At 43.2% G+C, this 14022-nt stretch overlaps 1 protein-coding gene across 5 annotated transcripts in view; it reads left to right on the forward strand.

Annotated features, from left to right (window-relative positions):
* The window catches only part of klhl5 (kelch-like family member 5), a 55787-nt gene that overhangs the window by 19534 nt on the left and 22231 nt on the right, over positions 1-14022 (forward strand). Inside the window, exon 2 of one of the 5 annotated variants that reach the window (XM_067584605.1) lies at positions 8653-9371. The exons of 2 other annotated variants lie outside the window; for them this stretch is intronic. In XM_067584605.1, the coding sequence (XP_067440706.1) occupies positions 8770-9371 (602 nt within the window). In that variant the 5' untranslated portion in view covers positions 8653-8769. Of the gene's footprint in view, positions 1-8652; positions 9372-9411; positions 10009-10030; positions 11140-14022 lie in introns of those variants that run through there. 2 more of the 5 variants (XM_067584606.1, XM_067584608.1) reach the window with 2 other exon arrangements.

Consider the following 14022-nt stretch of genomic DNA (forward strand, 5'->3'; position numbering starts at 1 on the left):
CCTCAGCTCTACTGAGCTTTTGAGTCTCTTTCAGGTCATTGTTTTAATGCCCTGCAAATTTACTGCTTCAGTTCACTCTCACCGCTCTCATCAGCCTTGTTTCCAGCAGAAAAATAGCTCTGACAAGCTCTGAAAAACCAACCGTACACTACCTACTCAGCACCAAACAGCACAGGACAAAGTAAGCAATGAGCTGGTAAACGTAGTGAAGCATTTAGTAGCTAAAGAACCAGATATTTCCCTCAGGAGCTCAAAGGAGCTAAAAAGTGAGTGAATATTAGACTTGCATTCATCATGTGGACAAAAACACGACTCCAAATTAATACAAAAGTTGCTCCATGCGTGCCAGATGTGTAAACGGGTCACTGTTTGCTTACAACATTCCACTTTATCAGGTGATATATCAGTGTTGTATTTATAGCTTGTCATGGTGTGCAGTCTGCTTATATAGTGCATCTAAAAATAACAGATGTTGGCCAAAGTATTCTGGAAATTTAGAAATACATTTGAAAAATTAAAATTATCAAGGATTGGAAAAACAAATTAAAGAAATCATATGTATATTATGTTGACAGTAGTTGTACAAAGATGAGTCTTGACACAGGATTTAAAATGGCAGTAGATGGGGGAGAAAGACTTGACCACCTTTAACCTTTGACTGGTCATGTGGATGGTGATAACTGATTACAACAGTCTGGAGGTGGAATCCATGCAATGCTTTAAAACAAATATGGTAAAAGAATATTAAAACTGACTCACTGGCAACTAGTGAGGGGAAACCAGTACATGGAAGTTTTTATTTCTCTTCTTGGCATCAGTGAGTAAACTTGTGGCTGCCTTTTGGATGAGCTGCAGGAGGAACAAGGATACTTATTCTTTAGCAGTATAATGTCCTGATTCAGTGTTGTACATCTTACTTCAGGAATTAACCCTCAGAGACCTGCGGGGGCGTCTGCGCCCTTGGCTGAGACGACATTACTGTCTTTCAGAGGCTGCAGCAGGCTCAGTTAAGAAGTGAAGATACTGGTATCATGTGAAACTAGACAACCTAGGGCATCCACTGGTTGCATGTCATGCTACTTTGTCGGGAAGGGGACTAAAAAACACTCCAAACTCTCACCTCTAGATATCTGGAAGAAAATGGGTTCTCCAGCTACCCACAAGTCTCCCCTTCACAGACGTGCCCACTTTATGCTAATCCCATGCAGTTTTTTGCATGCAGTATAAATGTGTTATTTTTGCCTATTCTAAAAATGGTGTATTTGAATATTTCTGCATACTGGGGTCCCTAAACAGTCTTGGAATTGCATAAATTGGGTATGACTGGAAAGCTGAGACTCTTGTGGATTCAATGAGCCCAGTTGTACTCATGTGTGATGATGTTAGTCCCCATAGAAGCCATGAGACCATTTTTTGAAACTTGACCTCACTGTATAAAATGACCTATTGTGACCTCTAGGATAATCACAGCCTCATGAAACTTTACAACCACAAACTAGAGACCTAGAGCATTCAGAGGATGTATTTCCTAGGTATATTGACAATAACAAGGTTTCTGAGCAATTTCCAGAAGAGAAGTGTTCACCATCCAATTGCCAAAAATACAATTCTTACAGAAATCACCGCATGAATTTTTCTGTGGTGTTCCTTAAGGTCTTGGTGTTTTAATGTAGTATTTTGAAGGGATTTCTGACCATTTTTATAATTCCCGAGTGGTCAAAAATGGTTAAACTTTGCATCAAATCTGAGTAACAAATGGTATCAACTAAAAAATTTTCTGCTACAACTTATGAGACATAGTCGAACATGGGAATGGCCATTGTATACTTCCATCATAAAGTTCTAAGCTCTTATACACTCTAAACTTTCAATATTTGAATAGGTGCCTAACCAAAACACAATGTTTATTACAGATTTATGACTAGAAAAACTTGACACACAGTGCTGAGCTGCATCTCTAATTAATCTTCGGGTTCCCAGCTTTCAGATGATGTATACCACTTCAATGTCACATTTACTGTTGACCTGTTATTTCCCCCTAAATATCCTCCGCCCCCCCCCCCCCCCCCCCCCCCCCTAAAAAAAAGACAAAAATTGGGTGTGTAGTGGGTCTCTAAGGGTTAATAGAATTACTGAGCATGATTTTCATGCTGCATGAATATTGTTGGATTCAATCAGGTTGTCATCATTCTATTTGCTGCTGCTGCTGCTGGAGGGCGCAGTGCGATTTATTGGGAGGTCATATAATCTCATAACATCTGCTCATAAACTTCTGTTTGTCCTGCAGCAGCAGAATTTAATGTCAGAGTTGAACAGGTATGCGCACCAAGACTAAATGTCGAACCCCCCCCCCCTCCCCTCGGCCCCTCACAGATCAACGGCTGCTTCTGCTCCCAAAAGATGTATATGTGGGTGTGTGTTTGGGTGAGAGCTGATATAACAAGGAGTTTGATTAGATTGGATGACAGCTAATGCTTTTCAGCAGCGGCTGCCTGCTCCCATCATCACCATCATCATCATCCTCCTCATACTCTGGAATTGCTAAATAGATGCACAGCTCAACAAATGTGGTTAAATCTGGCAGTTTGTGTTCTCTATTCTGCTTCCCTGCTTTTCTCCTCACTCCATTCTCTTGGGCAATTAGGGGAACCAGAGCCGACAAGCCAGACCACAGCCATTGTGTGTACGCGTGTGTGTGTATGTGTGTGCGCGTGCGTGCGTGTGTACCCAGGTGATGTGCTTTAAAGGCAAAAAGGGAGAAACTATTTTCTCTTCCCACAGCAACAGGCATGGATCAAAGTAATTGGACAGTTTGGTTCACACTTGGCCAGTGCAAAGCCTTGTGTGGATATGTGTGTGTGTGTGTGTGTTGTGTGTTTTCTCTGCCTCCTAGATCTGGTGGCAAAATACTTACATATGGCACGCAGCCATTTAACTACACCCACATGCACATACACACCCAATAACATCTTTTTCTTGCTACATTTGTGTTGAATAAAACATGGCAGTAAAAGTGTGTCAAAGTCTTGCTCAGTGCAGGGAGAGCAAGATGGTAGGTTTGTGCTCTAATATAAGATCAGATAGAAAGTGTGTGTATGTGTGTATAGTATGTGCCTCCCTCTGTCAGTGCAAGGCATAGATGTAATTGTGGGCAGTTTGGGTGTTTTGATCCTTGCACGCGGTGTTCCCATTTCTCGAATCACACGGGCTTTCTATCTCCATCTCTCTGCTTCTGTCTGTCTGTCTGTCTCTATCTTCCTCCCACTCATTACTAATCTACCCCTCTACTCTACATTACTCGCACACACAAGACACACCGAATTAACGCAGGCCTTCCACTTACAGTAGATCCATCTCTTAAAGGAGGGGAGGATATCAAAAGAAATGAGAGAACAAGAGTAATGGATGGGAGAAGAGTGGAGGAGGAAATTAGTAAATGGACAGGGGAAGTTGTTACAGGAGGTGATCAAAAGAGGAATAGAAAAGAGAGGAGAGAGACGAGCTGCTCCGCTGATCAGCGGGCTGAGACACCGCTCACTCTGATTCTTGCGAGATTGAATCCCCCCTCATGAACTTTACTGCATTTATTCTGTCCGATAACAACACACTAATGTCTTGAGGCGGGGGAGCAGTGAAGTGAGGCATCTAAATTTGCTGATGGACTGATGTCGAGTTTCTTTCATTCTTTCATCTCTGCTGTTAGTTACTTTTTCGGGAAACTGGGACAACATAGTCCGTGTGGAGCTAAAACACACTCCCTGAATGCAGATGGAGCTCAACACATACACACACACACACACACACACATACATGGACCACAGAGAATGTAATCCTTGATCTGTGTGGTTCTGCTACTCACTGATGTGATGGAGGATAAGAGGGAAATTACCAGCTGAAGGTGGTCTGCGTTTTATTCAGATTAGACACACACACACACACACACACAAGCTCAAACCTCAGGTCTCCTTCCAGCCTGCAAGCCTTCTCGCATGTGTGAAATTAATTTTCTGTCCAATAATATTGAATATTGTGCCTCCACATCAATTTAATTGCAATCACACACACATAAACACACACACACACACACACATAAACACACATACTCTCTCACTCATGTGTTGTAAGGAGCCGGTATGTCAATGTGGAGAGGTAATTATTTGCTTGGCCAGTCTGAGCCTGCTGTGAGTCTCAAGGACGGACTCGCCTGCAGCAACAGTACCAACCAACACTGCGATTACACAACGGAAACAGGCAGTGAGTGCGCGTTGTGTGTTTTTGTCTGTGTGATGTACAGACCGTGACTTGAATGAAAGTGTGTCCTTGTGAGGTTTTTTTTGTGTGTGTGTATGAGTGTGTATGCAGGCAGAATGTAAAGTGTATAGTAGAATGTATAGTATGGTTCGTAATTGTTAGAAATATGTGTGTGTGTGTGTGTGCATATGCAGGCGTTTGCACACAAGTCATGATGCTTGTGAGTCTATATAGAACAATGGCTTTGTCGTTACCCTGCAGGGACCATTCACTTCAGGGAACCATAGACACAGTCCAACCATTACATACATACACACACACACACACACACACACACACACACACATACACACACACACACACACACACACACACACACACACACACACACACACACACACACTCTATTGTGGGTCCGTGCATGAAGGAATGGGGAGCAGGAAATTGAGGTTGGGAGTGAGATTGGGGAGAGTGTGGGTGGGAGGAAAAATTGAGCACAGTGTAGGGAGGAAAGAGAAGACAGAGAGGAGGAAGGGAGAGGAAGGAAAGAAAGACAGAGAGAGAGAGATTGGAAGAAGCCCATTGGAGGACGAACATCAGTCATAAGAGATGAGCTGATCATCACAGCCAGTCCAGACGGATAATGTTTCACTTTCTGGCCTCATAAAATCTTTTACGACAGCTCTCCCCAGATGACTGCTACCTGTTTTTATTTAGCTCTGTATTTGTATTTGTGTGTGTGTGTAGTTGTATGCATACAGAGTGCAAATACACACATATATATGTATATAATGTGTGTGTGTGTGTGTCCGAATGGGATGGCACGAGTGCTCAAGCTCATGTGCACGCTTGGTTGCACGTGTAAATACGCATATACAGGATGATTATCCAGTGTGAAGTGTATGCGAATGGGATTTCAAGGTGTCATTTTTACATGTGGGTGTGTTTGTGGTTATATGTGTGTTTATGTGTGTGTGTGTCCAGAGTGCTGTACAGCTGTAAAGCTGCACCAGAGAGTTTTAAATGATAGCCCTGGACTACCACAGCCAGGAGACCAATAACAGTAGGCGGCTCAAGGAGGCTCCTGCCAAGTGACCAATGATTGGATCCAACTGGAGGAGACCAGAGCTGAATGGCACATCGTTCCTCAGCTTCATTCCCCCTCCGAGCCCCATTCCCAGTAACAGCATTTCCATCGTGAGTGTTACAGAAATGCATTGGTTTACTCTCTGGGTTTTTAGTTGTTTTTCTTTAGAGTCAGTGTTTGTGGTTTAATAGGAGAGATTGTGGGTAGAAATTTAAAATGCAGGCTTATGAATTTATACAAATAACCTTTTAATACAGGAGCTCTTAAACTCAAACAGCACATGAGTGAAATGTAAAATCCATTATCTTTCCTGAGAACGCAGGCTGATGTAAACATATTACCACTCTCGTCAGGTAGGGACCCACCAGGAACAGGGAACGTGGCCAGATTTTGGCTGCCGATGCAGACTTTATGCTCAGAGAAGAATTTAAACAGGCGATCAATATGCATGACAGGTACGCATCTCCCCCAAGTGAATAATTTAATTGTAGTTTTAACAAAAAGGGAGATGAACTTCCACACACCAGAGTCTACACAGTCTGTTTAATACATTCACAATCTTTCGGTCATTCTTCAGGCATATTAATCATGTCAGAGTTGATCTAAAAAAATCTCTCTCTGACCTTTTTTTTTGTCCAGATCTCCTCCTCCTGTGCAGCGAAAGCTAAAGCTCAATGCCCTGACAATTATGTTCACTAATTCATTTTCAGGGGGCGGATGGTCTTTCCCGTGTAGTCAGTGAGTCCAGTTTTATTAGTCATATGTAGGTTAACAAAGGGTCAACAGTATAATGAAATGTGGTGGATGAGAAAACAGGTCAGCAATAAGAGCACTAGTCTACACAAGATACAAGAAAATGTCAACAATATATGTGTTAAAACTCCTGATTGAAAATCTTTTTACCTATGTTTGGCTGTGAAAAATGAATGTGTTGTGGCACTGTGCACAGTTGCCACACGAGTAGTTTCCATCTTTCATAGGTGATGACAAATTCTACACTAATCCAAACCATTAAAACCCATTTAGATGTGTGTAACTGTGTGGTTCACTGGGAAATCTTGTTCTTGACTCATCTGCTCTGACACTATTTCCTTTAATGATACTGCTGCTTGTTTTCATGCCTCCTTGCAGCAGCAACTTGTGTGTGTGAGCGTATTGACTTTGTAGTATTGATCAGATAGAGCAGTGGGGTGTTCCTGCACGTAGTCGTCAGTACATCCTTAAAGTGAAGAAAAAGCCTTCGGTTTCTCAGAATCTGGCAAACCACAGCAGTAAAACTTAAATCGGTCGGACTCATCTGCTCCGTTCAGTCATCTATTTATGGAAAAAATTATTCTCGGGGACTGGCTGTTAGTCTGCAGGGCCAATTTATGAGTAACACATCTCCCACGTGCGTAATTCACAAAATGACCTCAGCTGTTTGACTTATTGATTTTTGCTAGAGTGGGGCTCCTAAAGCATCCCTCGCCTCCTGTTGGTGGGACTCCATCCAGAACGCACTGTGTTCCGGCTCCGTGGCTCCACCACATCCTGTGGTCGTCCTGGGGTTACTGCAGAAGGTGAGGAAGGTTCTAGCTGGTTGCTCTGCTTGGTACCTCCAGCGCCTGGATGGGATGGCTCCCATAGGACCTGATCCTACTGATCATTGTCCATGAATAACTGCTGCATTGCAGATGGAGGGAGGAGACAGGAGGAGAAGGAAAAGGTAGACAGGAAGGAAGAGTTAATGGGTGGAGAAGAAGCAGGAAAAGAGGAATAAAGAGGTGTGTGCATGTGTTTGTGTGCACATGTAGGGATAATTTTCATATTCAAGGACACTCGGGTCCCTCACAGTGGTGATTCGAAGTAGCGTTTGCAATTTTCTCTTTTCAATATCTGCTCAAACAATCAGCTCGTCTGCTTATTGCAGCCAGGTCTCTAAACAGAGCGTGATGGTTTGGAGGCAATAAGACGGAGAGAAACTGAGAGAGGTGTTGAGAGGAGAGTGGAGAGAAGACAGTCAGACAGGGTGGAAATGGAGATGATAAAAAGGATGTGTTCACCGCCTCATTACATTTGAGAGTCTTTGATGAACATGTAATGATTGCTGTAGCCTCACAGACTTATGTTCACTCGCTCTGACACATTCACACAGAAACTTATTTTTATCTCTTAGGAGGAAACTGCATTGACATCACACCTTAACCTTCACCTTAACCAAAACCAAAGTCTAAATGAACTAAACTAAAATATATTGGGTAATCATGTTAATGTGACTGTGTGAACAGATGTCCCCACTATGTGAGTTATGCAACTAGGGCTGCAACTAACAATTATTTTCATTGTTGGTTTATTGTTTGGAGTATTAAACATCAATTTTACAGAGGCCAAGGTGACGCCTAGAGATGCCTCGTTTTGTCAAACCAACAATCCCAAACTCAAAGATATAATAGATTTACATTGATGTAAAGATAAAAGTAGTGAAACCTCACATTGCAGAAGTGAGAAACATTTGAATGCTTGGAGTGTTTGCTTGAAAAATGACTTAAATCAATTATTTATATTTTTGGTGATAGAGCTTAAACAATTAGCTGAATAATCAATTAGTTTATCAACAGAAAATCTATTATTTTGATAATGATTAATTATTTAAGCCATTTTTAAAACAACATTGTCAAACATTCATTGGTTCCAGCTTGAGGATTTGCTGCTTTTGCTTTGCTTTATGTGATCGTCAACTGAATATTTTTGATTTTTAGATCATCAGTCAGACAAAACAAGCAATATGAAGATTTGAAAGAAATATTTTTCACTATTTTCTAACATTTTATAGGCTAAACGATTAATTGGTCAATCAAGAAATTAATCAGCACAATAATTGATAATCATTAGTTGCTGCCATGGTCTGCAATTAATTTCCTGTTGATCGACTAATCAGCAGCTCTGAATTCAAGCCTTCACACACACAGGTCTCCTGTCCAATAGAGGCTGGTGCCAAACAGATGGGTGAGCTCCACCAACTATTAAGAATTATTGATTGATTGTATGGCCTGTTGACTAATGATGATGATGATGGTGCTACAAAATGCCTGTGGCCTGCGCTGCATTATTTGGCAGAAATATGACATTAATTTGTCCTTGTAGGAAATGTTTGTGGTTTGGTTTGTGTATGAAAAGCTTTGGCACTGACGTTAAAACTCTCTCTCTCTCTCTCTCTCTCTCTCTCTCTCTCTCTCTCTCTCTCTCTCTCTCTCTCTCTCTCTCTCTCTCTCTCTTTCACACTCACTCACTCTGTCCGTCCATATACTCCGCTATACTCCGCTCACTGCCTCTAGTCGCGGTTAACGCGCGTGCGGTTGCCAGGAGAGACACGCGTACGGTACAGTGTGCAGCTTTACCGGCAGAGCGGCACGGGCTCTCCCCCGCCATTTCCCTCCGTGTCGAGCCCTGGGATGTCGAGTAGCGGCTCGGGCTCTTCCTCGCGGAAGGAGTTCGATGTGAAGCAGATCCTCAGGATCCGATGGAGGTGGTTCGGTCACCCCGCGGTCCCTCCGCCTCACTCCCCGCCGCTAGGAGACTACTTCGCCGGGAGGAGAACGGGCGGCAACTCCGGAGACGGACCCTCAGTCAGCGGCTGTAGCAACTCGAATTCCGCCGGTGTAAACCCCAGCGGGGGGAGTCACAGCGGTCTGGTGGCCAGCGGCAGCGCTGGGTCTAACCTTTGTAACGGCAGCGGCAGAAAGTTTGCTGATCCTGCGGGGAGCCGGACCGGTCCGGGAGGAGCGGCAGCTGGAGCGACGGGGAGCTCCTGTCCCCGCTCCTTCAGCCAGCCAGAGTGCAGGAGCTCCGCCGCGGCGCTGCCCTGGGTCTCCCCGCCGCCTCATCGTCGCTCTCGCCCATTGACGAACATGGAACCTCCTGCTGAAGCCCCGGTGCCCCAGCTGGTGCCCGAGCCCTCCGCTCATCCCGGGGTTGAGGAGGCGGCGGCGGCGGCAGCACTGCCGGGCACCGAGGAGAACAACCACCACCCGGACACTGACTCCAGCTCCTGCAGGTAGGGAATGGAGGTGGAGTTTTTGTGGTTTTATGCACGCTTTGGGACTTTCCAGCTAAAATTTATGAAGCAAAATATACACAGACGGAACCATTAAAAGTCTCTTAAATAGGAAATTCTCACGCCCCTAAAAAGTTGGGGCAAGTGAAAAACTTCTGAACTGATTGTGTTGGTTATTACAGTTACAGAAAAGCAAAGGAATGCAGTTTGATGGATCATATTTATCATCATTTTCTAGCTTATTTACTGATATTAGCCGTTGTCTCTTCACTGTAATCATCATAATCATCATCATCATCATCATCATCATCATCATCACAGACACACTGACAGGTGGAAACTGTGAATGTGCTCCAGCTGAAAATATCTGAAAAGTGAATGAGGGATTCACCGAGCAAGAGGCAGTTCCATACAGGATGCAGTAGTGGAGGGTCACTCATTACATACAGACAGACAGAAGGAGGGAGAGAGAGAGAGAGAGAGAGAGAGAGAAAATGATGGCTGAGTACCTTTGGGACAACATGTGGTCCACTGATTTTTTTTCTTTTTTTTTTCCCCTCAACCTCCTAATGAGGCTTCACTATCCAGGCTCTGTTAGAAGACAAACACACACACATAAACAGAAATGTACACTCTGGTGAGTATGGGATTTTCAGAGTCAAATTAACAATATGACTCCAGGGTTTCATTCCGCATGTAGCTACATACTGCACTTGACATTTATACTGTTTTTGTTTTCAAGGCTGATTCTCCAGCTCTGAATAACAATCCTTTTGCATGTTTGTGTGCACATGCATGGTAGTAGTGTGTTTGCCATCCAGCTTGCAGTGGTGTGAAAAGGCATTTAATTAATAGTAACCATGGAGACGGCATAACAAAGCAATCAGGGCATCACAACTCCTCCTTAAGCTTGCAGATTTATGTCTTTATTATGATGCAGCAGTAAATGTAATGGAGTAAAGACAGAAACATGGAGGGCGTGTATATGTGTGTGTGTGTGTGTGTGTGAGTGTCTGTTTACGTGTGTTTACTACTCTGGCATAATGTGGCATAATGATGCAGCTGAAAGCCTCCTATCATGCTCCACGTTCCCAAGGCACACATCAGAAAATATAAATGATTCATATGACAGGCACGGACACATGCACGCACACACACACACACATTCTTTAAAACAGCTTTCAGTGGGAGCAAACGCAGATGTATTTTTTTTAATCGATTAATGTCTAAGGCTTTTTTGTCCCACACCCCATTAATTTTTTACCACAACGGTGTGTGTTTGTGTGTGAGAGAAAGAAATGAAGAGAAGGAGAGAAATTTAAAATATCTATTGTTATGCAAGGCTTGATGTTATATCTTCAGTTATGATGGGAATCTGGTGGCACTTACACAGAAAATTACTTAAGCTTAATAGTAATGCACACATACACACACACACACACACACACACAAAAGCCACATTAGCATAAGCAAAGAAGAAATTATGATGTGAACCTGAGCAGATCTTGAGTAGGTATTGTACATGCATATAGCCATGTTCTTGCACATGTTATGGTTGCCATACCAACAGAGAGAGTAGTTTCTGCTGCATACATGTGCAGATCTGAGGGTATATGTTTTGTGATGTTTGTGTCTTTCTGTGTTGCTTTTTCGTCCTACTCCCTCTGAGAGCTCCTGTGCAGAATGTGATACTCCAAGAACACGGGTGGCAGAATCCCAAATGGGATCATGGGAAGGGGACGCATACAGAATCCCAGAGTGGCTGAAGGTTCGGCTCGGCTCCACTCATCCCTTCCTCTTTTTTTATTTTCTCTCTCTCTTTCTCTCTCTCTCTCTCACTTCACCCCACCCAGCTTTTCCCCCTTTTAATCCTGGTGAGCCTCCCTTACTCACTCACTCACTCCCTCCCTCTCTCTCTTTCTGTCCCGTGTTCATCTCTGCCCACCCTTGTCCATTCATCTGCCCTCTCTTTTCTTCTTTGCTTATGTGTTGGGAAACAAAAGCGTTTGTATGTGTGTCACGGAGGATGTAACATGTGACCAAGCAGGCAGGCACCATGGTTGTATGATCATGTCGTATATCAGCTTACAGAACTAAGTTTAATTTGCATTAGCTGTTTGCCCACGGGCTAATCAGGCGAGATAGTTAATCACAAGGGAGTGTGTGTATGTGTGTGTGTGAGAGAGAGGCAGGGAGAGAGACACAGAACGACAGTTGTGTGAGTGTCCTTGCCTGGTGCAGGGGTTTAAAAAATCTGGCTGCATGGTGTTGATTCGCCCCAGACACACTCTCTCTTTCTCTCTTTCTCTCTCTGTCCATTTTGAGTGCCTGCCAGGCTCAATTAAGGGGACTGGAAGGCAGCGTTCCCCCACTTCAAAGCCATCTCCTCTGGCAGTATTTAGCCACACCATAAGTCTACATGCACACACACACACACACACACACACACACACACACACACACACACACACACACACACACAAACACCACACACACATACACACACACACCAAAGGACAGTAAAGCTAGCCAAAAAGCCTCCTTGGAGGGTTAGAATGGGATAGGGAAGAGAGAAAACTGAGGCAAAGATGGATGTCAGGGTGATGGGCTGAGGTGGAGTGGAGTGAGTGATGGATGAGATTAGTTGAAGATATAAAAGTGAAGACAGGAGACAGATATAGAGGAGCGGAGGACAGAGACAGAGGGAGGATGACTCCTGTTAAGCACATCAGCAGCAGCAGCACGTGCACAAACCTGAATGTGCACACTGCTTACATCAACGTTGTCTTATTTTTAACAGTGTGTGAGATTATTTTTAGAGTGAAGTCAATTTAATTGATGTTAAAAAGCACAAATTTGCCTCAGAGAGCTTCAAATCTGCAATAACTGATTTTTTTTTTAGCTACTCAGGGGTCGTTGAAAGAGGCTATAAACACAACACACAACACCTATCATCACCTTTAAGTTAATATGGTGAAATTGTTAGCAAACCGTTGCCTATTTACAAATCCAGCAGATATGTTTCTGTCTACCTACCGAATGTTAGTCCAGTATTCACTCTCCTCATAGCTCTGTTTTTGGTCTCCACCAACTTATTAGGGAAATATCTGGCTCCTCGGCTGCTAAATGCTCCACTATGTTCACCAGTTAGTCTCTAACTTTGTCTTCTGTTTCATTGGAGCTTTTACTGCCTGCTGCAGCTAAAAACGATGCTGATGGGAGCAGTGAGATTGAACCAAAGCAGTAAAGTTAAAGCCACAGAACCAAAACAATAACCTGAAAGATGCTATAAAGGTCCACAGAGCTGAGGGGAATTGTAGTATCAGGTGATCATACAAGTTGTCACGTGATCCATTGTTAATATAAAAATATTAATTATGACCAAACTGTATACCATTAGTTTCTTCTTTGCTTTTTTGGTTTTGTTTCTTTTCTTTTCTTTTCTTTTTGATTATTGTGTTTTGTATGTTTGACATACATTTAAAGCAGAATAAATATGAGGTTAGGGATTATAGCAGCTTTAAAATCTATAAATCGGATAAGGAAAAACTCTACAGAAAAACCCTTAAACAAGACAACAAAAAGATAAGAAGGGATCCCTCTGTCAGGATGAACAGACATGCATACATGCAATATTCACTAACTAAAGTGCAAACACATATGACGAGAGGACGCACAGCAACTACTAAACATTTTCTGTATTATGAAGACCTGGGAAGAGAACAGACTTATGATTTATAATCCCGTTTTAGATAATCCTGTCGACATTTTAACATTTCAAATCATGTTGTGTACACAAACAGCAATTTCTTATTCCTTCTCAGAATGTGTTTGTGTGTCTCTGTCTAGCTTTCTCTCTATGTTTACTCTTGTTAGAATATACATGTGGAAAATTGCAATTTAGGACCGTTTGATTTACGGCAGCCAGGGCTTTGGATACAAACACACACATGCCTCCATATCCCTGAACAGGCGTAATTTCTCTGCAATTGTAGAGGTGAAATGAGAAGTATCAGTTCATTTCTTATCTCTTTGTGCTGCACGGCCAGTCCTGCCACCTCAGCTGTTGAATTAAAAATGGAAGTACAGCTCTGGCTCTCATAAATTAAATGCCGGTTTGGGAGCCATGATGGCTGATGATTCACATAGCTATACTTCGATGCTTATCTTCGACACACATCCACACACTAACTCACACACACACAGCTCATCACACACCTCATCAGCTCAGACTGGAAGAATAAAACATAAGAGCCTTGGGCTTCAGCGCTTCTACCAGAGAACAGCGTATGTTGAAGCCTTCCTGGCCCAAAATCTTGCTTCATTTCACATTGTTGGTATGGATATAAGGGAAGAGGGTGCCGTTAGGGAGCAGAGTAAATTACTGCGTATCCTACGGGCTCAGCTCCCACAGCTATTTAATTGGCAGCTTCTCTTTTAAGTGGGCTAAATTTATCTGGCCATTTACCCCTAGTAATTGGACCATTAAATAGCTTTTGTCTGCTTCTGGCGACATACTGTAACCCTGTTGAAAAGTGAAGGAGAGCGCGAATACGTGAGAGAAAAAGATGGCATGTGGAAGACACAGAGCAGCTGGCTCGCTCTCTCCACACATCTGTCTCTTTGTCTTGAACAAAAAGAGAATCAGCAT

Source organism: Thunnus thynnus, chromosome 3 (assembly GCF_963924715.1).
Source record: "Thunnus thynnus chromosome 3, fThuThy2.1, whole genome shotgun sequence".
In the NCBI taxonomy this organism is placed as follows: domain Eukaryota; kingdom Metazoa; phylum Chordata; class Actinopteri; order Scombriformes; family Scombridae; genus Thunnus; species Thunnus thynnus.